A 27,883-nucleotide genomic window follows, 5' to 3' on the forward strand; every position below is an offset into this window, starting at 1 on the left:
ATGGCCGAACCACAGGGACCCAGTGGTAAGGAGCGGGAAGGGACAGACCCCTATCATTTGGAGGCCTTGAGTCCAGTATGGCTTATACAGTTTGGCGTCATCTCAGATGCTACTGCTGAAGTGCAGTGTACCCTAGTGGTTAGGAGCATGGACTGCAGCATGTGACTGACCTGGATGGGTCACTTCCTGTCAGTTACCTTGAGCAAATTAAATTGTTTAATCTCAGGCTATGTTAAAAGGATTTTAGTAACTTAAAATGTAATAATGGAAATGTGGAAAATATTGCAGGTAAAGGGAAATACCTCATTCTCTGAAGGTTTTGTAGAAGCACAATTAAACATTCTAAAATGGCTTTGTTACACCAGAGCCATCTGGTGTGAAAAACTCTATATTTGTATGTTGAAAGGGCATGGAATAATTGTATTTTGCTGGCAATAGACACATTCTTTATTATTTGCAGGTTCCTCATCAAATCTGTAATTATGCACAGTTTCTGTTATCAATAAAACAAAAGAATCCTGAAGTAAATAAATAAATAAATAGTTTAATCTCTGAGACTTTGTTTTCTCACTTTAAAAATGGAGACAATAATTCCCACATCAGGAAGTTTTGCAGAGGGATTACATGAGCTAAGGTAGGGTCTAGATACAATGTCTGTCACATAGTAGGCACTCATACATTTTAGCTGTTAACATGCTGAAAACATTTACATTAGCCTACAGTTGGACAAAATCATTTAACAGAGCCCATTTTATAATGAAGTGTTGACCGTTTCATGTAACTTATTGAATACTGGACTGAAAGTGAAAAACAGAATGATTGTATGGGTACTCAAAATACAGTGTCTACTGAATAGGTAGCATTTTGGTTCCATCGTAAAGTCAAAAAATGGTAAATTAAACCATCATAAGTCAGTGACTATCTGTATTTTATTGTTGTCACTTGCTGGGGAAATTTGAAGAAGTTATTTAAACACTCTGAACTTCAGTTTTCTCTTCTGTTAAATGGGGAGAATAACACCTCACTCATAAGGTAATTGGAGGGAGCTGTGTCCAGCACATCTGCCTCCTGGATTCAAGCGATTTTCCTGCCTCAGCTTCCTAACTGGGATTACAGGCACGTGCCACCATGCCCAGCTAATTTTGTATTTTTAGTAGAGATGGGTTTTCTCCATGTTGGTCAGGCTGGTCTCAAACTCCCGACCTCAGGTGATCTGCCCACCTTGGCATCCCAAAGTGCTGGGATTACAGGCAGGAGCCACTGCTCCCGGCCACCTAAACCTCTTCTAATTGAAGTGTAGATTATTGACTCTGAATGCTCATTCTAGAGTCAACCTACGAGACTTTGAATCCTATCACTTACTCTGCGACCTTGAGTAAGCTACTTAACCCGTCTGTGCCTCACCTTTACCTATAAAATGAGAATAGAAAACCATGCCTGTCTCATAAGAGTTGTAAGGATTTGAGCAAATAATTCATATATAAAGCACTTAGCACAGTACCTGGTGCACATGGTGAGCCTTGGAAAAGATTAAGCTATCATTATTTTTTATTATTTTTGTTCTATTAACTCCGTGTTCACAGCTCAGAATCTAGAAAAGATATCTCCAACTTTAATGTCCCCAAAGCAAGGTGAGAGTCTGTCTTCATTCTAGAAGGGTTCTACAGAGCAGAGTGATAAACAGCATGGGTCTGAAACCATCCAAAAATAGGGGCAAAACAATAATATGCTCAGACATGTGGGGTCCAGGAAATTGCACTCCTATTCACCCTTTCCTGGGCAGTTACTTGAAGATGTGCTTCTCAAGTGTGAAAAAAAATAAAGGTGTTGGCATGAGATCCAGAAAACAGTCTCCAACCTGGAAAGCACTGAGAAGGAAGCCTGAAGGTGACTCCTGGGAAGCAGGCCAGGAGAACATCCAGAATGGAAGGGGGTCTGGGAAAAGGGACTTAATGGAAAAGGTAATATGATGGAGGCTTTGAAAACAACTGAGGGAGGCCAGGTGCGGTGGCTCACACCTGTAAGTGCAGCACTTTGGGAGGCTGAGGCAGGCGGATCACCTGCGGTCAGGAGTTTGAGACCAGCCTGGCCAACATTGTGAAACCCTGTCTCTACTAAAAATACAAAAATTCGCTTGTTCTCTAATCTTGCCTTTAAATTAAAAAAAAAAAAAAATCACTAGGCATTGTAGTGGGTGCCTGTAATCCCAGCTACTCGAGAGGCTGAGGCAGGCAGAATTGCTTGGACCCAGGAGACAGAGGGTACAGTGAGCTGAGATTGAACCATTGCACTCCAGCCTGGGCAACAAGAGCAAAAACTCCAACTCAAACAAAAAAAGAAAAAAGAAAACAACAAAGGATATTATTTTAATGACAAACAAGACAGTAAAGGGAGAAAGGCAGTTGGAGAGTCCAGGGAAAATAGAAAGTGGTGGGAGAAAGGAAATTTTCCTGTAGTCCCAGCTACTAGGGAGGTCGAGGTGGGAGGATCACTTGAGCCCAGGGCTTTGAGGCCAGCATGGGAAACATAGCCAGACCCCATCCTCAAAAACAAAAGAAAGAAAGAAAGAAAATTTTCACCTAGTATACTACTTGGCAATGCAATGAACATTACCATAATCATGAGAGTGTAAACATTGGTTAATTTAGTTGAAAGTGAGTATTTAACTACATTGGGAGGAAGGGGATAGGGAACGCGGACCCTGTAAGAGAGGAAAGTCCTCATATACCGTAACAGGAAATCAATAGATAGTATCTAAAATTGATAAATCAAAGAACAGACATACATATTTATTATTTAGAGATATAAAAATGTCCTCCAGAAGAAATGGCCGAAAGAGTAGTTGCCTCATGAGAGTGGAGGGGGTGGAGAGGCCAGAGGACTGTTTTTATTATAATTATTTCAATATTAATTGAACTGCATGCATTAATTACTTTACAGTATTTTTTTCATTTTTAATTGTTGTGGGTATGTAGTTGGTATCCATATTTGTGAGGAACTACAGTATTTCTTAAAAAGTAAAGAAGAAGAATATTGGAGTGAGCTCTACCTGGGATCCACCCCTTGTGTTCCATAAGTTGAGACAAGTCACTTAACTTCAGTAAGTCTCAGTTTCCTCTCCAGTAAAATGGGGACCATATTAGGATGTTTGAGGACTGAAAGAGACAATACACACAAAGCACTTGATGCATGCCTGGTGTATAATCAGCACTCACGAAACAGTAGCTGCAGAACCATGGGAGAGTCAGTTAAAGGCCCAGACCAAAGTAGCATTGGGAAATGAAAGCATTTTGATATACCTGCCTCCCACCTCCATGGCACATGACAGCCATTGGATACAAACAAATGGGCACCAGGTGAATGACAGTTGTGTGGGTTGTGACCCACAAACCAGACTAGGGGATTGCTGGAAGGATCAGCAGTCGTGAGGAAATCACAGTTGTGTATCATGAGTTCCACTGCAAGAGGACACCTGGAGAGTTACAGTTCCTGGACAGTGAGCTATAGCGGGATCATCATTTTCTCTTCCTGCCTATGCCTTGTGGGGATATGTCAAAAGAAAAAGATTTGGAGGCTGTCAGGGTGAGGGTCGGAGGTCAGCTGGGGTCAGGAAGTCTATTTCACTGAGGTCACTCTCGTCTCCTTTCAATCTAATGAAGCCATTATTGGTGAAAGCAAGTGCTTGGCATCCTGCTCTGTGAAGCAGGACCAGCATGGGGAGCACTCTGAAAGAAGGGTGGGACTCCCTTAGCTTGTTCTCCTGCTGCTACCAACTCAATAGGCCTGAGAGGCAAGAGGCGCTAGTCCCTGAGTGGGATGAGGATGACAGCATGGGACGAAAACAGATTGTTTCTCTGTGTTATAGAAATGGAGGATCTCTCTCTCCTTCTCAAACACACACACACACTCACACTTACAGAAATCATATCATCTAAAAATGTCAATGTCAGAAATGGAAGAAGAAACATTTGTCTAACAGCAAATCCCACTCTCATTTTACCCTGAAAGGATACAACTGGGTGCTTTTTTTTTTTTTTTTTTTGAGATGGACTCTTGCTCTGTCACCTAGGATGGAGTGCAGGGGTGCAATCTTGGCTCACTGCAACCTCCACCTCTCAGGTTCAAGCAGTTCTCCTGCCTCAGCTTCCCAAGTACCTGAAATTACAGGCACATGCCACCACTCCCAGCTAATTGTTTTGTATTTTTAGTAAAGACAGGTTTTCACCATGTTGGCCAGACTGGTTTCAAACTCCTGATCTCAAGTGATTCACCTGCCTTGGACTCCCAAAGTGCTGGGATTACAGGCATGAGCTACCATGCTAAGCTTTTTTTTTGAAATGGAGTCTCGCTCTGTCACTAGGCTGGAGTGCAATGGCGTGATCTCAGCTAACTGCAACCTCTGCCTCCTCAGTTCAAGCGATCCTCCTGCCCCAGCCTCCCAAGTAGCTGGGACTGCAGGCACATGCCACCATGCCCAGCTGATTTTTGTATTTTTTTGTAGAGACAGGGTCTCACCATGTTGGCCAGGAGGATCTCTATCTCCTGACCTCGTGATCTGTCCACCTCCAACCCCCAAAATGCTGAGATTACAGGTGTGAGCCACTGTACCCAGCCAACTGGGTGCTTTTCTTGAGATCACAGAGCAAATCAGCAGGCTGGGACCGGGTGTGGTGGCTCAAGCCTGTTATCTCAGCACTTTGGGAGACCAAGGCAGAAGGATTGCTTGAGCCCAGGAGTTCAAGATCAGCTTGGACAGCATAGCAAGAACTTTCCACAAAGTTTTTTATTTTTTTAAATTTAGCTGGGCATGGTGGTACACACCTGCAGCCCCGGCTACTCAGGAATCTGAGGCAGGCAGGATTGCTTGAGACTGGGAGGTCAAGGCTGCAGGAAGCATGATTTTGAAACTGCACTCCAACTCAGACAACAGAGCAATGTCTCAAAAAAAAAAAAAAATTAGGCTGTAACACAAACAAAAATCAGGCTGGGGCCAGGCACAGTGGCTCATGCCTGTAATCCCAGCACTTTGGGAGGCTGGGGTGGGGGGGCGGATCATCTGAGGTCGGGAGTTCAAGACCAGCCTGACCAACATGGAGAAACCCCATCTCTACTAAAAATACAAAAAATGCTTGGCGTGGTGGTGTATACCTGTAATCCCAGCTACTCAGGAGGCTGAGGCAGGAAAATCGCTTGAATCCAGGAGGCAGAGGCTGCAGTGAGCCAAGATCAAGCCATTGCACTCTAGCTTAGGAAATAAGATCGAGGCCGGGCGCGGTGGCTCAAGCCTGTAATCCCAGCACTTTGGGAGGCCGAGGCGGGTGGATCACGAGGTCAAGAGATCGAGACCATCCTGGTCAACATGGTGAAACCCTGTCTCCACTAAAACTACAAAAGATCAGCTGGGCATGGTGGCGCATGCCTGTAATCCCAGCTACTCAGGAGGCTGAGGCAGGAGAATTGCCTGAACCCAGGAGGCGGAGGTTGCGGTGAGCCGAGATCGCGCCATTGCACTCCAGCCTGGGTAACAAGAGTGAAACTCTGTCTCAAAAAAAAAAAAGAGAAAAGAAAAAAAAAAAGGAAATAAGATCGAAACAACTCCATCTCAAAAAAGGAAAAAGTGCCTGTATTCCTGATAGATGCTTATTATTATTATCTAGAAGAATGCCCATTCTACAAAGGCAGGAAGTTTTGTTTGTATTGCTCTTTGATGTATTCTCAACAATTAAAACAATGTCTGCCACAGAAAAGTGCTCAACAAATATTTGTTAATTGTTGATTAAATTGTTATTATTACTAAGACCTCTTGCAGCTCTTTCATGAAGTTATGAACCTGCACAAAAGGAACTTAGCAAAATGCCTTAAGGAGAGGGATGTTCTTCATGTTGATACTAGACACCCATGTCTTCTCTAAAGAGTACATTTACCCTCCTTTTACCTAGATATTGTTACTCTCAGAAACTAGTACACAAGAAATCTACAATGCTTAGCTCTTTCAGTCCTGTCTCCCTTACTAGACTATAACTTCCTGGAAGGCAGGGAATGTTTTTTCTGTCCTTTTTTTATTTTTGTAAATCCTCAAACTACTTAGTGTGTACTCAGACTGGTGAACTAGCATAATGCCTGGATCATAGGTACCTAATAAGTTCCACTAAGACAGGGACTCAAGACAGGAAGAAGATTTGGTCAAGAGTCCCCACTGCCCACATGAGAAAACCCATTGAGGAAGAGGAATCAATTATGTTGGGAGCCATGCATCCCTTCCAAAATCATCCTCTGCCTCTGCCTAAGCAACTTAATGAGGCCTTGAACATTTCCTGGGTTGTTCTGGGAATAGATTTAAAAGAGGCAGCCTAGAAGAATAAGTATATTTTACTCATGTATATTATTCATATTAAAGCCTATTCAGGAAACTCTTTTTAGGGGACTTATGAGGTCCAGGCACCATACTAGGTACTGGGAAAGATGCTGGGGAAGATGCAGAAATAAAACACATGAATGGTGCCAGTCCTCAGGGAGCAAATGATCCTGTACGTTCTAGATCATAGAGACAAGCATGTGCACAATAGCTATAATAATAGTAATAGTTTACATCATTAAGAACTAACTACATGTCAACCGGGCATGGCGGCTCACGCCTATAATTGCAGCATTTTGGGAGGCCAAGGCGGGCAGATTACAAGGTCAGGAGTTTGAGACCAGCCTGGCCAATATGGTGAAACCCCATCTCTACTAAAAATACAAAAATTGGCCAGGCATGATGGTGCGTGCCTGTAATCCCGGCTACTCAGGAGGTTGAAGCAGAAGAATTGCCTGGGAGACAGAGGTTGCAGTGAGCCAAGATCGCACCATTGCACTCCAGCCTGGCTAACAGAGCGAGACTCCATCTCAAAAAAAAAAGAACTAAGTACATGTCAAGCACTGTCTCAAAAGCTTTACCTACATGATGTAACTTCATTTTCACATATCTCTGAGAGCTCAGTATTCTCATTACCCCCATTGGAGAGAGGAAGAAATGGAGACGTATAGAGGTTAAGGAAGAGCTGTAAATAGTAGAGCTGACATTCATACATGGGTAATCTTACTCTAACACCGTGTACTCATAAAAAGTGGTAATAATTAGGAAAATAAGGCTGGAGCAGTAGCTCATGCCTGTAATCCCAGCACTTTGGGAGGTCAAGGTGGATGGATCACCTGAGACCAGGAGTTTGATACCAACCTGACCAACACGGTGAAACCCCCCTCTCTACTAAAAATACAAAAATTAATCGGGGGGCGTGGTGGGCACCTGTAATCACAGCTACTCGGGAGGCTGAGGCAGGAGAATTGCTTCAACCCGGGAGGCAGAGGTTACAAGTGAGCTGAGATCATGCCACTGCACTCCAGCCTGGGCAGTAGAGTGAGACTCCATCTCTAAAAAAAATAATAATAATAAATAAAAAATAAATTAAAAACAGATTAGTTTTTCTTTTACTCTGGTCTTCTTTGACTCAAAAAATATCATTTCTTCTTTCCTAACCTTTTACAGCCATATGAGGAAGTAGATTTACCCATTTTTTCTGAAAAGGAGTTTGAGATATTGCACCACTCTCACAAAATCATATACTACTGGGAATGCCTCTCGTTCTCGCTCTTTGAGACAAGGCCTGGGTGAGTCTGTGACCCAGGCTAGAGTGCAATGGCACTATCTAATCATTGCAACCTCAGCCTCCTGGGCTCAAGCGATCCTCCCACCTCAGCCTCCCAAGTAGCTGGCATGTGACACCACATTCGGTTAATTTTTGTATTTTTTGTAGAGGTGGGTTTCAATATGTTGCCCAGGCTGGTCTCAAACTCCTGGGCTCAAGCGATCCTCCTACCTTGGCCTCCAAAGTGCTGGGATTACAGGTGTGAGTCACTGCTTTAGCGTTCGACAATGACATCTCTTTGACATTCAAAAAAACTCTTTTAGGCACGGCACAGTGACTCACACCTACAATCCCCACACTCTGGGAGGCCGAGGTGGCCGGATCACTTGAGGTCAGGAGGTTAAGACCAGTCGAACCAACATGATTTAACCTCATCTCTACTAAAAATGCACAAATTAGCCAGGCGTGGTAGCATGTGCCTGTAATACCAGCTACTCGGGGGCTGAGGCAGGAGAATTTCTTGAACCTGGGAGGCGGAAGTTGCCGTGAGCAGAGATCACACCACTGCACTCCATCCAGCCCAGGCAACAGAGCAAGACTCCGTCTCAAAAAAAAAAAAAATGTGAAATGTGTCATTTTTACCAGGGAGGGAAGCGGCATTGAGGAAAATCAGGTTTTCTGGGAAAGACTTGGAGATGGGCACTCAGGAAGGTATTCTCAAAACTGTGAGCTGGGATCCAAGAAAGCGTGACTCAATTCAGCACCGTGGACAGAGCTCCGGAGTCCTCAGGACCCTGGACAGAGAAGCAGGACGCACATTCCCGGGTAACCGAAATCCCATCACCAGAGAACCCTCCAAGTGAAGCCAGAGCGTTCAATTCCTGTTTCCCTCCGTTTTTTTCAGCCAGACCTCAGCCACCTGCTCCTGAATCTTAGGAACAGAGGTACAGGGAGCGAATCTATTTTAAGAGCACTACTAACAGAGAGAGACAACGCCTTTGGCCGATGTGCTAGGAGAACTCTTGAAAAATCTAAATTAGAGTCCTCAGTTGGGAGTGGGGCACTGCTAATAATATTTGTTAAGGATATGTATTTTTTAGGCTGAGCAGCAAAGGGCCACAGTTGTCCTTTTTATCCCCCGAAGTCCCACCTCCCATTCCTTACGCTCAAGTTTTCGTTTCTTGGAGAGCACTCCGTAGGAGAGAAAGGGAAGTAATTTCTTGCAGTTTCTTGCTTTCCTCCTCATCTTCTCCCTCCCTACCCACACTCATCCGGTCTCTCTGAAATACACATGTGCCCACGCCCGCGCGTGCACACACACACACACACACACACATACAGAGCCACAGCATGAGAAGCCTAAGAGGTTCTGCACACTCGGTGAGATTGAAGACTGAATGCAGAGCTAGCGGATGCCCCCGAAAGCAGGCTCTGTCCCTTTAAAAGGGTTGTAGTGGTGGGGGAGGGGAACTGGCCGGAGCTGGCATTGTCCAGTTTGAACTGAGCACCGGAAGTGAAGGGGCAGGGCCAGGGCCGTGCACTGAGCCCCGGGCCATTGTCCATCTCCGACCAGGGCAGTAGCCACCCCCACTGGCCAGCCCTCATTATTTCCTAGAAGGGGAGGCCACCTCTTTAAATGAGGAGACTCCCCCCAGTCCAGTTCCTCCACCAACCCCACTATGGGGACGGCAGCGAATTTTAGGGTGGTGACTCTGAAACAAGGAGGGCCTGGGAATCTAAGAATTTGAGGCGTACAGAGGAAGTACCTCTACCCACCTACCCATCCCGTCCCTCTCCCAGCAGGGAATGGGGATCGGGTCGGGGTAGGATGAGAAGGCAGCTGGTGGAGAAACAGCTTCAAGGCTCTTTGGGTTCCTCCTGCTCTCCAGGGAGCTTACCTGGGGCTAACTTTAGACACACAGGTTTGGAGGGAGGAAAGAAGGAATAATTCTTTATAAAGAATCAACTGAGAGCACTTTCTCTTTTCGAACTGGGGGAGGCCCAGAAAAACTCCGAGTCGGAAACTCCGAAAGGCAGACACTCAGATGCAGTCAGTGGCAGACAGACTTTGGAAGGCAGCGCCTTGGTCAGGACAGATCAGTCCTGTGTGTCCCTAGCCTCTCCCCTGCTCCCCCATCCCGGGCTTCCTAGTGTCCAGAACTCCAGGTCTATCTAAGCACACAGGGGTGGGGGGTGAGAGCGGGTCAGCGCCAAGCAGCCGGGTCAGCTCAGAGGCCTGAGGGGGAAGAGAGGGGGAGGGGCGCTCAAGGGCTGGGGGAGGGGGAGGGCCCATCCATTTCTCCCTTGACAGGTGGTTTGTGTTTCTGATTGGCCAGCGCCGCCAGGCTCACACCTCCCTCCCCCAACTCTCTGGAATGTATAATTATCTGCGCGGGGGGTGGGGGTGGTGTGTGACTGTGTGTGGGAGCAGTCACGTGGTTTTAAAACTACCCCCCCCACCAGGTCCCCCACCTGTTTCTTCTTTGGGGACCCCTATTGAGTCCTAAGTGCAGGATCCCAAATTCCGGGGTACTCAAGACTTCTAGGACAGACAGCCCCATTTCCAGATGTGTGTATGGGGAGGGGGTGTCAAACCTCAAGGTTCTGAGAAGGGACACCCCAGAGGTGTCAGAGACCCGAGCGGTGGGGGAGGGCCGGAGCTGGAGCCGGAGGGAAAGGGAGGGGAGAGAAGGGAGAGGGGAGGGGAGGGGGCTGCCCGCGGGGGGTTGGGTCATTGTCTTTTAGAATTTGGGAGCCTTTGAAAAGCCGTGGGCCCTCCCACCGCTATTGTGCGGGGGAAGATGTAGCAGCCTCTTCTCCGAACCACCCCTTTGCCTTCGGACTTCTCTGGGGCCAGCAGCCGCCCGACCAGGGGCCCGGGGCCACCGGCTCAGCCGACTACCATGGGCTCCGTGTCCAACCAACAGTTTACAGGTTCGAGCTTGGGACTTAGCGGGGACACCTTAGGATGCAGGGGCGGCCAGGAGCCACGTAGAAGGGAGGTGGGAAAGTGACCCCTAGGCTGCTCAAAGGACCCCAAGACGGTGCGGCCTCCTGCTTCATGGGGCCATCTCTGGAGGAAGGAACCTTGGTGTCCCAGTGGCGTGCGCGCCAGACTACGTGGGTGGATGGAGAAGAGAGGCCTGTCCCGCCTTGAGTCGCCGGGAAACACGTTATGGGAAGAGGAGCAAAACTTTCGGGGCACCACTGTCCCGGTGTACGCTAGGGGAGCGCGGGAGGCGACCGGGACAGGTTTCTTCTCTTCCGTTGCTTGGTAGCTTCCCCCTCCTAGTTGTCCACTTGTGGGGCTGGACACTCGGGTCTCCCTGCCCGGGGCCCGAGACGGCCCTCCGATTCGGTGCCCTCTAGCTGAGTGCCCGGACCTCCCTATCTCCAGGTGGCTGCACCAAGGCGGCGGAAGAGGCGCCCGAGGAGGCGCCGGAGGACGCGGCCCGGGCGGCGGACGAGCCTCAGCTGCTGCACGGTGCAGGCATCTGTAAGTGGTTCAACGTGCGCATGGGGTTCGGCTTCCTGTCCATGACCGCCCGCGCCGGGGTCGCGCTCGACCCCCCAGTGGACGTCTTTGTGCACCAGGTGAGACTGATTCCGGTAACTTTGCCCGGGGAAGGGCATCTAGGCGCTCATGTCCATGGGTGGGCGCCGGGTTTGCTGTTGATTTGTGGGACATCAAGAGGCCTCGTTATGCGTCCCTGTCTTTGCCTGGGCACCCCGATTCTGAGTCCCTATTAACTATCTCGGGGGAAGTAATGGGAGGCAGCACCAATTATCAGCACCCCCGCCCCCTTCCGGGAACCCCTCCGGCTTACCACGTGTCTATTACCTCTTTCCCCTGGGAAGGGGCAGGGGGCAGGGAGGTGACCCCATGTGGCAGAAACTAAGGTTGTATTGTGCTTGCCGGTGGGGGGAGGGCGAGCAGGCCGGCCAGGGAAGCACACACCAGGACTAAGCCGGGCGCCCAGCGCCTCCAATGTCTGAATGGAGCTCAGAGGGCGGGAGAGAGTGAGGGCAACTGGCTACTGGACCCAAGGGGGCGTAAAGCCGAGAAGTCAGCCTCGCCCCCTTTTTAATGCAGACCTCACCCGGCTGGTCACTAAAAACTGGGTTTGGCAGATCCCTGAAGGATCCATTTGGGAGACTGAAAGCTCAGGACTGGGGTCTTTGCTATCCAGTTCCCATGAGGAAGGAAAACCCAAGGCCTTCCTTACGTCCCTGGGCCAGGCTGGGAGGGAAGTGGGTAGGTCGCAACCCCAAGTTCTCAGTTAAAGCAGGACAGCGCGGTAGGGGGTGAAATTCAGTGTCGCAGGGCAGGGGGTGGAGGGAGGCTGGCCTCTGGACCTATTCTCCGCTTGGCATTTATGGCCCCAGACAGCCATTGATTGCTGTCTTAACATTCCTGGCCTCAAACAAGGAGCCAGAGACTTCAGGTCTCCCTCCTCCCAGGCTTCCCCTTCCTGAATATCTTAGAGGCATTCCGGTGGTCCTAAGGCACCAGCTACCCATAAAGACCATGGAAAGGAAGTTGCTTGCTGCCTGTGGGCCTTCCATCTTTGGAGGTTTGGGGCTGGATCTCGAAAGAAGAAATTGCTAATCCCAGATCCTGTAGGTTGACACCCAGGCCGGGCAGGGAGGGGTTACTTCAGGGAGGCTGGCTTTAGGAGGTGTGGGGGAGGGGAAAGGAGGATGTGGGGATTAAGGGTTGGAGCCTGAGGGATGGCATTCTAGGGGGAGGGGTGGGGAAGGGAGATGCTGGGTGGACTGGTTGGAGGCAGCAGGGAAGTCTTTGAGCATAGCCTTCAGCGAGGAGCAAACAAGGGAGATGGAGGATGCAGGGAGATGGGGAGCCGCCACTTGCTCTTGGAGCCATGGAGTCAGTGGGCTACTCAAACATCTACCAAGAGGACCTGCAGCAGGATACTTAGCTGCCTCCTTGCAGCACCCTAATCCCCCCAACCCCCCATTAGACAGCAAGTTTCCCACTGGTGGCTTTTCTCCCTTCCCTGTCTCATTTACATATGTGAATGATAACCCACAGGAAGTAATTGTGGGAGAAAGAAGGGAATTGGCCTCTTTAGATCTATTAAATCACTTTATTACAGGAACCAGCTTTGAATGGCCCTCCTCAGCAGGGTAGCAAGCTTCCCCCACTCTCCCATTTATCTGATCACAAAGAGATTAAAATCTTTCCTGGTCTGGGGACTGGACAGCTCCTCCAACTTTGAGAGGCTGGAATAAAAGAGTCAGATCCAACATTTTCTCATCTCCCATCCAAAGCCTGCCAGATAGGGAGGGGCTGAGGGGAATGTATCCCCTCATATTCTGGGGCTTCTTGGTGATATACATACCCCAAGGAAGGTTTTTTTTGTTTGTTTTTTTTTCTGAGCAAATGGGGACTTGGGCCTCAGCAGGCTTTACCTTAGGATCTAGAGCAATCGGGAAACTGTTGGGTGGCATAGAGCAGGCATTGAGTCTACAATATGCTGGGTCAGGTGTACTAGCTGGCTTGGAAATACTCTGGATTTTAGGGTCTTGGAGCATCCAGGAACCCACAGTTGAGTATATTATCAAGAGGGAGCTGAGCTGGGAGAGAATTAAGAATTTGTAGCCGGGCGCGGTGGCTCAAGCCTGTAATCCCAGCACTTTGGGAGGCCGAGGCGGGTGGATCACAAGGTCAAGAGATCGAGACCATCCTGGTCAACATGGTGAAACCCCGTCTCTACTAAAGCTACAAAAAATTAGCTGGGCATGGTGGTGTGTGCCTGTAATCCCAGCTACTCAGGAGGCTGAGGCAGGAGAATTGCTTGAACCCAGGAGGCGGAGGTTGCGGTGAGCCGAGATCGCGCCATTGCACTCCAGCCTGGGTAACAAGAGCGAAACTCCTTCTCAAAAAAAAAAAAAAAAAAATTAAAAAGAATTTATAACCCCCAGCTCTTCCCATTCTACTCATAAAGCACGATGATGGGTGGAAATTCCCTGAGCCTTTACCTGGTAGCTCTGATAATGGTGGCATGCAGGGGAGGCTTGGTTCAGTGGTCCTCCAACCCCACCTTAGAGGTAAGTTAGACTAGTGATTCTAGTCTTTGCACTTGAGAAATTAGCGATAACTCTCTGGAAATCTAAAGGTAAAGGGGTTTAGTAAACACAGGATAAATTGTTAACTGGGGGAGAAATGTGTTCCCGAAGCAAAGAATAAGAAATCTTTAACAAAACTTCCCATTATTTGGCTACTGGGGTTGGGCACCCTGGGGTTGGGGTGGGCTGGTGAGAAGGTAATTGTCCTAAGACAGCATCTACCAGAGGGAGGGGGTTGGGGAGCCCCTTTGCAAGTAAAGAGGAAGGGGGAAAGGCAATTTAAAAACATTTCCTTTCCAAAGTTGGGATTATTAGAATCCCAACACCCTGTTCACTAACGCTCTTATGCTCTCTCCCAATTGGATATAATGCTGTAATATCCTCAAGTGTAGATGAGTGGAATAAAAAGCCCACTCCCTAGCCAAAAACAAACAAAACAACAACAAAACATAAAGCAAAGAGATTTCTCTAACAACTCTTTTCCTTAGGTATACATCTTTAGATCTAGAAATCTGCCTGTCTCTAGAGTCAGTGAAAGAAATAGCAAGCCCTTCAATTAGGTTTTCTTGACCTCAGCACTACTGATATGTTTTGAGCAGGATAATTTGCTCTGGGGAGTCTGTCCTGTACATTATGGGATGTACAGCAGTATTCCTGGCCTCTACCCACTAGAAGCCAGTTGCATCTCAGTTGTGACAACCAGAAACATCTCCATACATTGTCAAATGTCCCCCTGGGAGTCAAAATCTCATCCCTGCTTGAAAAGCACAGTTATACAGGAGCTGGAATAAAAAAGCTAAACTGTCAACTATTTTCCTGAGATTCATCAAGGATTCAAAAATCTTCATTTTGGGCCATTTTCAAGAGTTTTGGCTTAAGTCGTGTTTCCTATGGCTCAATTTTCAAACTCTCCAGACCTGTAGAAATTTGGAAATAGGAAAAATTCTGTGCTTTCCCATTGCTCCTCAGAATCCAGATATGTTTAAATTGCTTTCTAGCTAAAATGCTACATTAGAAGAGTTGGAGTTCAAAGAAAATCCCAAATTTGTCCAAGGGACCAAGTTGGGTTAGGAGAAAACAATACCTAGACAAACTGCTGAAACTGCCCTGAAGCCATGTGGCCTGCTTTTTCTGAAAGCCATGAGTGAGGAGGTAGGAAGAGCAGCCTTATTCAGGGTCTAGGTTAGGATGGGTTTGGTTGGTGGTGGGGGTTGCAGGGGCGGATGGTGGAATAGACGGGATCTCCTGATTTGTGACAGTGCACCTCTCTGATTACTCAACACATGTCTAGTTATTGATGTACTGGTCTTACACCCCTCTCTATGTAACCCATAAGCTCTTTGCAGGGAAGAACTTAACTGCCTGGTTAATTTTCCAGTATGCACTTGGTGGGCTGAAGGAATGCATAAAAAAAGGGGCATCTTGAGGAACCTGGTGAATTAGACATACACTTAGCAGTCTGGGGTCCATGTCGGCAGAGGTCTTTGTCCAGAGAAAAAAGCTATAGAGATGGAGGGGTGTTAGCTGTAGCTGCGTGCTTCCTGGGCTGGCTAGAATATGGCCTGCACACAACATAGCACTATGAAGGTTTGTGGAGTGAATGTCAGTAGATTACAACTCTGAGCTCAGAAAGGATCCTCTTGTTTTTGTTGATAAATTGGAAGCCACAGATTTAGTGGCCATCCATGAGTTATTTCTGTCTTAATAGGAAAAGGCAGCTTAAAAATAAACTGACTTGATTTTTCAGAAAGTTGGTAGAGAGGTAGGAAGGTTAACGAAGACATTGTGGAATCTTCTGGGGTCCTCCTCTTTCCGAGACATGCTTCTAGACAATGTCTTAAGTAAAGGCCATGCTGCCATCCTGAACAAAGCTTCAAATATGGAAAGTTTCTACCCCGTGGTTGTTGACATTGCTGCTTGCCTTATACATGGTTTTCAGTGACATTCACCAAGGCCATTTAGTTTCTTGAACATTTCTAATCAAACAATCATACTCTACTGTAATTGTTTTTTGGATTAACTGCCCTAAGTAAAATTACTCCTCCTGTCTTCCTGCAGGCATGAATAGCAACCACTGCCCATAAACACAATCAGTCTGGGAGGTCAAAGGAGTTGGGGGAGAATACATAGTTGTTACAGACTTATTTAACATAATTTCAGCGTGGAGTTATTCAATTTAGACATGAAACTAAAATCCAGGGTGAGTACTTGGCTTTTCTAAGCAGTAGAATATAAGAACTGAGTTTCTGGCCTTAAACTCTAGGAACCCTTCATTCTTATCCTTGATCGAGCAGGTGGTTGGGTGAGGGCAGACTGGGACAAGGAGGACAAGATGACTGTCCTAAGGAGCTGTGGAGATACATCTGCCTGAACACTTGGATTCACAGCTCAGAACCAGGTAGCTACTCAATCCCTCCTGGTCTAGGCTCCATCTGGCTTGCCTTTGGGCAAACAGGCTGAGCAGCGCCATCTGGTGGAGAGCTCTACGCAGGTGCTAGAGGGCCTGGCTGTGGCTGAGCAGAGATCAGAGGGATTCGGTTCCAGACACCCCTTTCACCACCCTCCTTGACACACACACCATCCAATCAATAACTGCTCTGGGAGAGCCGGTTGGTTTCCTAACCCTTACCAAATCTTACCTCCAGGAATGAAGTTAAGATAGAGCTGTGACATCACAGGACTGAGTCATTAAAATTATTTTCATCTGCTGCTTTTTTAAATGTGACTACTAGAAAGTTTTCTTTCTTTTTTTTTTTTCAGATGGAGTTTCACTCTTGCTGCCCAGGCTGGAGTGCAGTGGTGCAATCTCGGCTCACCACAACCTCTGCCTTCCGGGTTCAAATGATTCTCCTCCCTCAGCCTCCCAAGTAGCTGGGATTACAGGCATGCGCCACCACCCCCAGCTAATTTTGTATTTTTAGTGGAGATGGGTTTTCTCCAAGTTGGTCAGGCTGGTCTGGAACTCCCGACCTCAGGTGATCTGCCACCTCTGCCTCCCAAAGTGCTGGGATTACAGGTGTAAGCCACCACACCTGGCTGAAAGTTATCAATTATATATGTGACTTGCATTATATTGGATTGCACTGGCGAGTTAGGCTAGCTGCACTCAGCTCAGCTCTTGCCTCTTATGGCGACTTTAACCAAGGTGCTTATTAACCCCTCTGCCTCCATGTCCTCAAGCTGTAACATAATGGTCTTCATAACACCCTACTGCACAGGTTTGATATGAAGGTTAAATGAGTTACAACATGTATAGTGGTTAGAGCACCACTTAGCCCACAGTAAGCATCAATTAGTAACAGTTATTTTGGATAGTACTTGGACTGTTCAACAAATGTTTGTGCAAGCTAGGAACTTAGAACTGAGGTAGAGACCAGCATTATGTAATCTTGAACTGGAATGGCCCCTCAAAGAAGAGCCAAGAACCCCAGCTTTAATCCACACAACTGTAGCAAGTACCCTGAAATTCTGACTCTGTTGCCACTTATGTAGAAAGAGAGACACTTATGTTCCTGCATGGGTTTTTTTCTGTTTCTTTTTGTTGTTGTTCATACTTTTTTCTTTTGTAATGATATTTTTTTAATTCTACATTTCCTAAGTGACCCCTTAGGCTTATTCTGTCTCTAAACTTGTAAAGGCATAAATTGAAGCTGGGATGAGGCACTTGGTGTGGGTTGGATAGGGCAGGGCAGGCAGTTACTGAGGTATTAAGAAGGGATCAGAAGGCCTAAGTACTTATAACTAGAGAGATTCCTTCCCTGCCATCAAAAAAAGAAAAAGAAATGCTTTCTGTTGCCTGATGCCACATTCCCCAACACAGTAGGCCCATGTAGGCTGCCCAGTCCTAACTTGAAGAAATTGGGAAAGGATGGTGTGAGTTGTACCTCCTCTCCCCCTCCCCTTTAAAATAATTTATCTGAATCAATAATTCAGGATTGGACTGAAGGGACCCAAAGGGAGGGGGTCTTGTTTGATTCTATCCATGAAGTGGGCGGTGAGCAACCCAGAGAAGGGAAGATGACCGCTGATGGTTACTTTGGCAAGACTGCCTGGGGAAGGAAGGAGTTTCTATATCTAGTCTCACTGTGACCATAACCCCAACAAGGAGAGGAAGGAAGAAACTGTTGAATGTAGGGAGGAGGGAGGGGGGATGCAAGAGCGATCTGCGCCTTGGAACTCCAGGAATCTGACCACCAGAACCAGCCAGTGTCAACTCTTTGTTTCCTGGGGCTGGGCTCTATTGGGGGAGCTCAAGCCATGCCCCTCCCCCTAAGTTCTTTTCTTTTTGGAGGGGATGGGGAGAGGGGCGTGGCCCTGCTTTGTGTGTGGTTGGGGGTGGTACAAGAATTTCAGGCCCTTTTCAGATGCATGCCCTGGGAGGCTGGCTCTGTGGGGCTGCACGCTGATTACCTATCTGATAAGAGAGGAATTCAAACTATGTGTTTTAGAAGGGGGCGGGAGATGGGGGCAGGGAGCCACCCCTGGAGACCACCAGTTTAAATCTTGGTGCCTGCAGGGGTGGGGGGTTTACTCTGTAAAAGTCTTAAAACAGACCTGAGATCCTCCAGTGATGGAGTGAGTGACCTGAGAGGACTAGTCAGTTTCTTGTTGCATGTCCCATTTATATTATCCTCTTCTTCTCAAAATAAGCCTATGAGGTGTCCATAGAGGAGGGTGTTACTCTTCAGTACACTGGGGCTCAGAGAGGGGCTATTCTTCTGCGTTTCCACAGCTAGTTAGGATAAAACCAGATGCTCAGCACTTAGTTCTCTCTGTTAACCTGCCCCATCCCGTCTGAAGAGGTTGATAATTGCCACTCCTTGAGGATTTATGTGTGGCAGGCGAAGTGCTAACTACTTTCCATGCATAAAACCTCATAGCACTACCATAAAATTAGTATTTACTCCATTTTATAGACGATTAAAGAAAGGACAGAACAGGCTCTCAAGACTCAATCAACCCTTGTTCTTAACCACTTACCTGATGAATTACAGCTAGAACTAGGAGCCTCCCAGCCTAAAGCTGAAATTGCCTGGGTCAAGAAGGCTCTTGGTCTGGCTTTTCTAGGACCTCTCGACTCACCCACTAATCGCATCTCTTGTCCCACCCAGCTCAATAAGAAATAAGTCAAATCTAACTTAAATTTACACTTTTTGAGATGGGGTGTTGCTCTGTCACACAGGCAGTAGTGCAGTTGCGCAATCTCGGCTTACTACAACTTCTGCCTTCTGGGTTCAACCGATCCTTCTACCTCAGCCTCCCAGACAGCTAGAACCACAGGCACACGCCATCAGTCTGAGCTAATTTTTGTATATTTTGTAGAGACAGGGTTTCGCCATGTTGCCCAGGCTGGTTTCCCGACTCCTGAGCTCAAGCTCAGGATCCATCCGCCTCAGCCACCCAAATGGCTGGGATTACAGTTGTAAGCCACCATGCCTGACCTTACAAATCTAACTAACTTTAAACTGTGCAACAGCGAGAAAGAAAGGCCCTTTTGCCTTTGCAGTGTTTTCATTTCCTGCTTTAATGTTTTGCCCCTTTGCCCACATTAAGTTGGGGTGGGTGGTCATGACATCCCTGGATGTTCCTGTGGGCATAAAACAAGTGCAAGGATCCCGTATCTTTGGAATATTTCTGTAGTGGGACAGCTACAAATAATAATACATGAAGTATTTACTGAACACTTGCTATGTCCACACCTGTATAATCTTCACTAGAACCTGTTAGGTTGATAGTACTGTTTTCCCATTCTCTGAAGGATCTGAGGCCCAGAGGTGAGTGACTGACCAAGGTCACACAGCCAGTAATTGACAGAACCAGTATTACATGAGCCAGGATGTGTCTGGCTCCAGAGCCTATGGTCTTAACCAATTATCTAAAATGGAAATTTATCTTTTGCAATACTGTCTTTTTTTTTTTTTCTTTTGAGACAGAGTCTCTTGTCCCCAGGCTAGAGTGCTGTGGTGCAATCTAGGTGCACTGCAGCCTTGACCTGAATTTTTTTTTAACCTGTAGCTGAGACTACAGGTGCACACCACCACCACACCTGGCTAATTTTGTGATGCTGTAGAGATGGGGGAGGGGCATCTCACTGTCTTCCTCAGGCTGGTCTCAAACTCCTGGGCTCAAGTGATCCTCCAGCCTTAGCCTCCCAAAGTGCTGGGATTACAGGCATGAACCACCACTCCCAGCCTGCAATATCATCTTAATACAAAAATTACCCAGGCACGGCAGCTCACACCGGTAATCCCAAACTTTGGGAGACTGAGGCAGGCAGATCATGAGGTCAGGAGCTCAAGACCAGCCTGTCCAATACGGTGAAACCTCACCTCTACTAAAAATACAAAAATTAGCCAGGCGTGGTGGCAGGCACCTGTAATCCTAGCTACTGGGGAGGCTGAAGCAGAAGAATTGCTTGAACCTGGGAGGTAGAGGTTACAGTGAGGAAAGATGGCACCACTGCACTCCAGCCTGGGTGACAGAGCGAGACCCTATCTCAAAATGACAACAACAAAACATGAAAAATGTAAGTGATTGAGTAATCTATGTTTCCCCATCTTGCTGAAGAGCATGTTTTATCTCAGTTCCAGTTTGGAATACTCCCCGCTAAGGCACCAAAATAAAATACTAATGCTACTTACTGATGTTCCCTTGAGCCAGGACTAGGTAAATGCACAGTGATCCCTTTTGCTCCTCCATTTTCTATGATGACTACTCTTTGTTGACATATTTGACACACTGTTGTTTTACTATAATAGATGAAGCTGTAATAAAGTCTATTCTGGGGTCTGAAATGCTGTCACCTCCACTAATGTCAAGTCGGTGGTACAGTAAGTGACATGATAGAATGTGCTCTGAACTTTAAATCAGTAAGTCTGGGTTTGTCTGACCCTGGCTTTGCTGCAAAACTAGCTGTATGAATAACTTCTTTTTTTCTTTTTCTTGGTGGCTGCTGGCTGTTTGCAAACTGCTTTATAAGTATCAGTGTTCTTAAATTTTGGTATAAACATGCAGTGTTCTAATGGGATTATTCCATACATATTGTTCTAGCTCTTTTTTTCCTTCTTTAACAATATTATTTGATTGTCTTTGTCAGCTGAATGATTAAAAATCTGCCTCTTGGTTCATTAATTCATTCAAAATGTGCTAGGCATGATTTCAGGTACCAAAATGTGGCTGTCAACAAACAAGAGACTTTACATTGTTTTTAATGGCTGCATGGTATTCATTATTATGAATGTACCATATTTATTCAACCATTTCCCTTCAAATAAACTGGTAGATTATTTCCTTTTTTTTGTTTGTTTATATGTTTGTTTGAGACAGAGTCTTGCACTGTCACCAGGCTGGAGTGCAGTGGCGCAATCTCAGCTTATTGCAACCTCTGTCTCACGGGTTCAAGTGATTCTCCTGCCTCAGCCTCCTGAGTAGCTGGGATTATAGGTGTGCACCACCACACCCAGCTGATTTTTGTATTTTTAGTAGAAACGGTATTTCACCATGTTGGCTAGGATGGTCTTGATCCCTTGACCTTGTGATCTGCCCACCTCAGCCTCCCAAAATGCTAGGATTACAGGCATGAGCCACCGCACCCAGCATATTTCCTTTTTTTGAGTCTCATTCTGTCACCAGGCTGTGGGGTGCAGCGGTGCGATCCTGGCTCACTGCAACCTCCTCCTCCTGGGTTCAAGCGATTCCCTGTCTCAGCTTCCCGAACAGCTGGGATTCCAGGTGTGTGCCACCACGCCCAGCTAATTCTTGTATTTTTAGTAGAGACAGGGTTTTACCATGTTGGTCAGGCTGGTCTCAGACTCCTGATCTTGTGATCCACCTGCCTCAGCCTCCCAAAGTGCTGGGATTACAGGCATAAGCCACCTGGCCTGACCCCTCCATTTTTTTTTTAACCAACAATGAGATACCGAGTATATGTGTGGTGCTAAGGCTTCCTTCTTATATCTACTTATGTTGCGTAGTTCTTTTTTCTTACTGATTATGATATGTTTTTATAGCTTTATTAGTCTGATTAGCCATCTTAAATTTTTATCATTTTTCTGAACAATGAGGTGTTTAAATCCTCTGAAATGTATTTTGCATATGTATCATACAAAGTGTATAGGAATCTGGCTTCCTTTCCAAATGGATTTAATTTTTATAGCAGCATTTATTGAATTATTTTCCTTACCTATTGATCTCTCCATATATTATTCTCAGATCTCTCTCTGTGATTTTCCATTTTAATCCCCTGATCCATCTGCTTGGGTTATACTGTCTTTCAGTAACATTATTTTGATATAATTTCAAACTTTAAAAAGGCTGCAAGAACAATACCCAACACCCCCACATAACCTTTACCCAGATTCTTAAGAATCTGGGTAAAGGTTATGTGGGGGTGTTGGGTATTGTCACTCTCTATCTTGGTAGAGATAGTTTTATTCTTTTATTTTTAACCATAAGGTGGAGACAGTAAGCACTTTTATTTCTAAATATTTCAGTGTGTATTTTCTAAGAATGGGAATATTGATCTTCTTTTGTTTTTGAGACAGGGTCTCACTCTGTCACCCAGCCTGGAGCACATTGGTATGATTTCTACTCACTGTAACCTCTGCCTCCTGGGCTCAGGGGATCCTCACACCTCAGCATCCCCAGTAGCTGTGACTCCAGGTATGCACCACCATGCCTGGCTAATTTTTCTGTTATTTTGTCGAGACAGGTTTTTGCCATGTTGCCCAAGATGGTCTTGAACTCCTGGGCTCAAGCAATCCACCCACCTCGGCCTCCCACAGTGCTGGGGATTACACACGTGAGCCACTGTGCCTGGCTGGGAATGTTAATCTTACATAATTTCAGTACAGTAATCATAATCAGGAAATTAAACACCAATACGTTTATCTATATACTATATGCAAATTTTGTCAATTGTCCTATTTTTTTTCCTGTTTCAAGATCTAATCTGGAATCTTGGATTGCATTGAACTGTTCAGTTCTTCAGGCTGTCTTTTTATGACCTTGACATTTTTGAAATCCTGTTTTATAGGAATGTCCCTCGGTTTGGACTTGTCTGATGTTCCCTCAAGTTGAGATTCAGGATGTGCATTTTTAAAGTCATATGTCCTTAGTGAGGAGATACATGTGTCCCACTGTAGGCAAAGCTAAACTCAAAGAAATTGACTAGGGTATTATCTGCCAGTTTTCTCTACTGTAAACTTGCTGTTTTTCCCTTTATAGTTGCTAATCTGCTAATTATATCCAATTTAAAGTAAATTGTAATATCTGGTATTCTTGGCACTTTATATTTTCCCATAGCTTTTAGAATCACTGAATCGTCCAATCCAAGATGGTGGTATATTTTTCATTTTTTTCTTTAATATAATTTGAGCTTTTTCCTCATCTAGGCTTTTTACCTTGTTAAATATATTCTGAGGGTTTTGATGTTTTTGTTTGTTTCTGAGACAGGGTCTCACTCTGTCACCCAGGCTGGAGTGCAGTGACATAATATTGGCTCACTACAACCTCCGGCCCCTGGGCTCAAGCGGTGTTCCCACCTCCATTGGGATTCCAGGGGTGAGCCACCCGTGCCTGCCCTCTCCACCCTCTTGTTGTTGGAGACAGAGGCTCGCTCTGTCACCCAGGCAGTGGTATAAGTATTCTACTTATTTGGTTTTTTGATGATGGTATAAATACTAAGGGAGGCATTATGTGAAAAATAAATGTTTCAGTGCTTTATAGCATGACACTTTATTTTTATTTTATTTATTTTGAGATGAAGTCTCACTGTGTCACCCAGGCTGGGGGTGTAAAGGCGCCATCACAGTTTATGACTCACTGCAACTTCTATAGCGCGACACCTTAAATTTTGTAATTTTATATTTGTTGATTTCTTTTTTTTTTTTTTTTTTTTTTTTTTTGAGATGGAGTTTCACTCATGTTACCCAGGCTGGAGTGCAATGGCGCGATCTCGGCTCACCGCAACCTTCGCCTCCTGGGTTCAGGCAATTCTCCTGCCTCAGCCTCCTGAGTAGCTGGGATTACAGGCACGCGCCACCATGCCCAGCTAATTTTTTGTAGTTTTAGTAGAGACGGGGTTTCACCATGTTGACCAGGATGGTCTCGATCTCTTGACCTCGTGATCCACCCGCCTCGGCCTCCCAAAGTGCTGGGATTACAGGCTTGAGCCACCGCGCCTGGCCTGTTGATTTCTTATAAATATTTATATTTAGAAATTTTTCTCTTTTTTTTTGAAACAGTCTCTCTCTGTCACCGAGGCTGGAGTGTGATCTCGGTTCACTGCAACATCTGCTTCCTGGGTTCAAGCAATTCTCCTGCCTCAGCTTCCCAACTAGCTAGGATTACAGGCGCTTGCCACCATGCCTGGCTAATTTTTTGTATTTTTAGTAGAAATGGAATTTCACCGTGTTGGCCAAGCTGGTCTCAAACTCCTGACCTCAGGTGATCCACTCGCCTCCACCTCCCAAAGTGCTGGGATTACAGACATGAGCCCCCCTGTTCTGATTTATTAAGAACTTTAAATCTGAATAGCTAAAAAGTGGTATCTGCTTATATAATTACGATTTTTGTTAATGTACTAGTAGACTTCTGTAGTTCTTAATCATGGTGACTCTTTGAGTCAGTTTCCTTACCAGTAAAATAGGAGTACCATCACATTTAATCTTCCTACCCTACAGGAATAAGTGTGTTCCTTGTCTTTTGGTATAATAATGTAAACTATGTTAAAGTTTTCTGCGTTTCCCTTCACCAGAGTAAGCTGCACATGGAGGGCTTCCGGAGCTTGAAGGAGGGTGAGGCCGTGGAGTTCACCTTTAAGAAGTCAGCCAAGGGTCTGGAATCCATCCGTGTCACTGGACCTGGTGGGGTGTTCTGCATTGGGAGTGAGAGGCGGCCAAAGGGGAAGAACATGCAGAAGCGCAGATCAAAAGGAGACAGGTATGGATTGGAAGGCAGCTTATATAGTTTGCTAGGGGCATCCCCTGTCTCCCAGTCCTGCCACTTTTTGGGTCTCATTGCCAGAGATGAAGGGAAGCCTGTGGTTCCTGGCAGCATTTAGGTGACTGAGTCTCTGCAATAGGTGTGAGCAAGGGCAGCAGGTGAGGATGGCACTGGGGGTAACTTAGTGCTTCCACTTGGGACAATTAACTTTGCTCTAGCCTCAATTGTTTTTTTGTTTTGAGATGGAGTCTCACAGTATTGCCCAAGCTGGAGTGCAGTGGCCTGATCTCAGCTCACTGCAACCTCCACCTCCCGGGTTCAAGCAGTTCTCTTCCTCAGCCTCCCTAGTAGCTGGGATTACAGGCACTCGCCACCAATGCTTGGCTAATTTTTGTATTTTTAGTAGAGACAGGGTTTTACCGTCTTGGCCAAGCTGGTCGTGAACTCCTGACCTTGTGATCCACTTGCTTCAGCCTCCCAAAGTGCTGGGATTATAGGTATAAGCCACCGCGCCCAGCCCTAGCCTCAATTGTTAAGTGAAGGCAGTGATACTAACCTCATAGGGTAGTTTTAAAATTAATGGAGACCATGGATTTGCAAATGATGGGACAAGATAGCATTAGCTATATCTGTTGCTTTTTTTTTTTTTTTTTTTTTTAGTGCAATGGCGTGATCTTGGCTTACCGCAACCTCCGCCTCCTGGGTTCAGGCAATTCTCCTGCCTCAGCCTCCTGAGTAGCTGGGATTACAGGCACACGCCACCATGCCCAGCTAATTTTTTTGTATTTTTAGTAGAGACGGGGTTTCACCATGTTGACCAGGATGGTCTCGATCTCTTGACCTCGTGATCCACCCGCCTCAGCCTCCCACAGTGCTGGGATTACAGGCGTGAGCCACCGCGCCCAGCTTCTGTTGCTTTTTTATAAGGTCTACAAACAGCTGTTTCCTTAATCTTGCTTGGCCTTAAAGCACCTTAGCTCTGAACAGATACTATAATTTGGCTTCTTTAATTTCTCCTATATTAAGGGCATGGAAGAATCTCTCCTATCCTCCAAGTTTCAGTTCCCATTTCGGGTCAGTAACTTCTAATTTCTGGTATCTTGGTATTTTCAAGTTGACATGAATCTGAAGAGCTCACCTAGACAATTAGATGTGGAAAGCACTTAAAGCTCATTTGGTAATAGTCCTCCTTTTGTAAGTGGGAAGTTTGGTCGCTGGGAAGGGAAGTAAGTGACAAACCTGTACCAGAGCCCAGGTGTCCTCATTCATGGAGGCATCTGGCCTCTTCTTGCTCCTTTCTCTCACTTACCATCTTGCTTTGTACTAGGTGCTACAACTGTGGAGGTCTAGACCATCATGCCAAGGAATGCAAGCTGCCACCCCAGCCCAAGAAATGTCACTTCTGCCAGAGCATCAGCCATATGGTAGCCTCATGTCCACTGAAGGCCCAGCAGGCCCCTAGTGCACAGGGAAAGCCAACATACTTTCGGGAGGAAGAAGAAGAAATCCACAGCCCTGCCCTGCTCCCGGAGGCCCAGAATTGAGCCCCAATGGGTGGGGGCTGTTCTTTTGCTATCAGGAAGTTTCGAGGAGCAGGCAGAGTGGAGAAAGTGGGAATAGGGTGCATTGGGGCTGGTTGGCACTGCCATATATCTCAGGCTGGGGTTCACACCATCACCCTTTCTTCCCTCTAGGTTGGGGGAAAGGGTGAGTCAAAGGAACTCCATCCATGCTCTGTCCAAATGCAAGTGAGGGTTCTGGGGGCGACCAGGAGGAGGGAATCACCCTACAACCTGCACGCTTTATCTGAGGCTCCATCCCAGAATTTCCAGCTTTTGAAAGTGGCCTGGAAAGGGAAGCTGTTTTCCTTTTAAAGAAGGATGTATAATAATAATTCCCATGCCAGAGTGAAATGATTAAGTATAAGACCAGATTCATGGAGCCAAGCCACTACATTCTGTGGAAGGGAATCTCTCAGGAATAAGGCAGTTTTTTTTTCCCACATCTTATATCCTCATACCCACTTTTGGGATAGGGTGCTGGCAACTGTCCCAAGCAATGGGTAGTGATGATGGCAAAAAGGGTGTTTGGGGGAACAGCTGCAGACCTGCTGCTCCTACACTCACCCTGCCCCGTTCTGGGTCAATGTGATTTTATTTATTTGCTCCCTTGGATACTGCACCTTGGGTCCCACTTTCTCCAGGATGCCAACTGCACTAGCTGTGTGCGAATGACGTATCTTGTGCATTTTAACTTTTTTTTTCCTTAATATAAATGTTCTGGTTTTGTATTTTTGTATATTTTAATCTAAGGCCCTCATTTCCTGCACTGTGTTCTCAGGTACATGAGCAATCTCAGGGATAAGTCGGCAGCAGCTCCAGGTCTGCACAGCAGGAAAACTTTTTGTTGTTTTTGCCACCGTGGAGAGCAACTATTTGGAGTGCACAGCCTATTGAACTACCTCATTTTTGCCAATGAGAGCTGGCTTTTCTGCCATAGTGTCCTCTTGAAACCCCCTCTGCCTTGAAAATGTTTTATGGGAGACTAGGTTTTAACTGGGTTGCCCCATGACTTGATTGCCTCCTACTGGAAGATTGGAAATTAGTCTAAACAGGAAATGGTGGTACAGAGGCTGGGCCAGGTGAAAGGCCCAGAGAGGAAGCCAAGATTAGGTGAGGGTTGTCTAATCCTAGGGGCACAGGACGTGCTTTACATCCCAGATCCATTCTTCACCAGATTAGATGAGGCCTACCATGCACAACAGGGTGTGTGTGTTCATAAAACCGGAGTTGGTAAGGATAAGTTTTAAGACCAGTACCCCTGTACTTAATCCTGTGCTGTCAAGGGATGGCTACATGAAGTAAGGTCTAAAATCCTTAACCTGTCAAAATTCTTGGGTTCCAGGAAGACACACGAGCAGGGCTTTGTGGTGCCTGGGGCCCGTGTCCTGCCCTGCTGCAGTAGTGATTAGTAATGTCATGGTAGCTAAAAGAGAAAACGGGGTTTCGTTTACATGCTGTGAGATCACCGCAAACCTACCTCACTGTGTTGAAACGGGACAAATGCAATAGAACACACTGGGTGGTGTGTGTCTGCTCCCGGGTTCTTGTCTCCCCTAAATACTGCCCCCCTCTAGTTATTGTATTTGTCTGGGCTTTGTAGGACTTCACTAATTTGGTGATTGCTAGGTGGCCTAGTTTGTGTAAATATAATGTATTGGTCTT

At 46.4% G+C, this 27,883-nt stretch overlaps 1 protein-coding gene across 1 annotated transcript; it reads left to right on the forward strand.

Moving 5' to 3' along the window:
• LIN28A (lin-28 homolog A) lies at positions 1–27,883 on the forward strand. The gene is made up of 6 exons (XM_032301216.1): positions 1–75; positions 7,526–7,647; positions 10,371–10,537; positions 11,023–11,219; positions 24,472–24,656; positions 25,987–27,883. Exons 1-6 carry the CDS (start codon positions 1–3, stop codon positions 26,201–26,203), a joined length of 963 nt encoding a protein of 320 aa, XP_032157107.1. The 3' UTR covers positions 26,204–27,883.

Source organism: Sapajus apella, unplaced genomic scaffold (genome assembly GCF_009761245.1).
Source record: "Sapajus apella isolate SASKATOON/1434 unplaced genomic scaffold, GSC_monkey_1.0 scaffold43, whole genome shotgun sequence".
Lineage (NCBI taxonomy): Eukaryota > Metazoa > Chordata > Mammalia > Primates > Cebidae > Sapajus > Sapajus apella.

Bases quoted from the DNA above. Each gene is read 5' to 3' on its own strand.
- LIN28A (XM_032301216.1), top strand. From the start codon at position 1: ATGGCCGAACCACAGGGACCCAGTGGTAAGGAGCGGGAAGGGACAGAC. The intron at 7,648-10,370 runs GTGAGTCTGTGA...ATTGTCTTTTAG, and splicing joins CTCTTTGAGACAAGGCCTGG to AATTTGGGAGCCTTTGAAAA. The intron at 11,220-24,471 runs GTGAGACTGATT...TCCCTTCACCAG, and splicing joins TGGACGTCTTTGTGCACCAG to AGTAAGCTGCACATGGAGGG.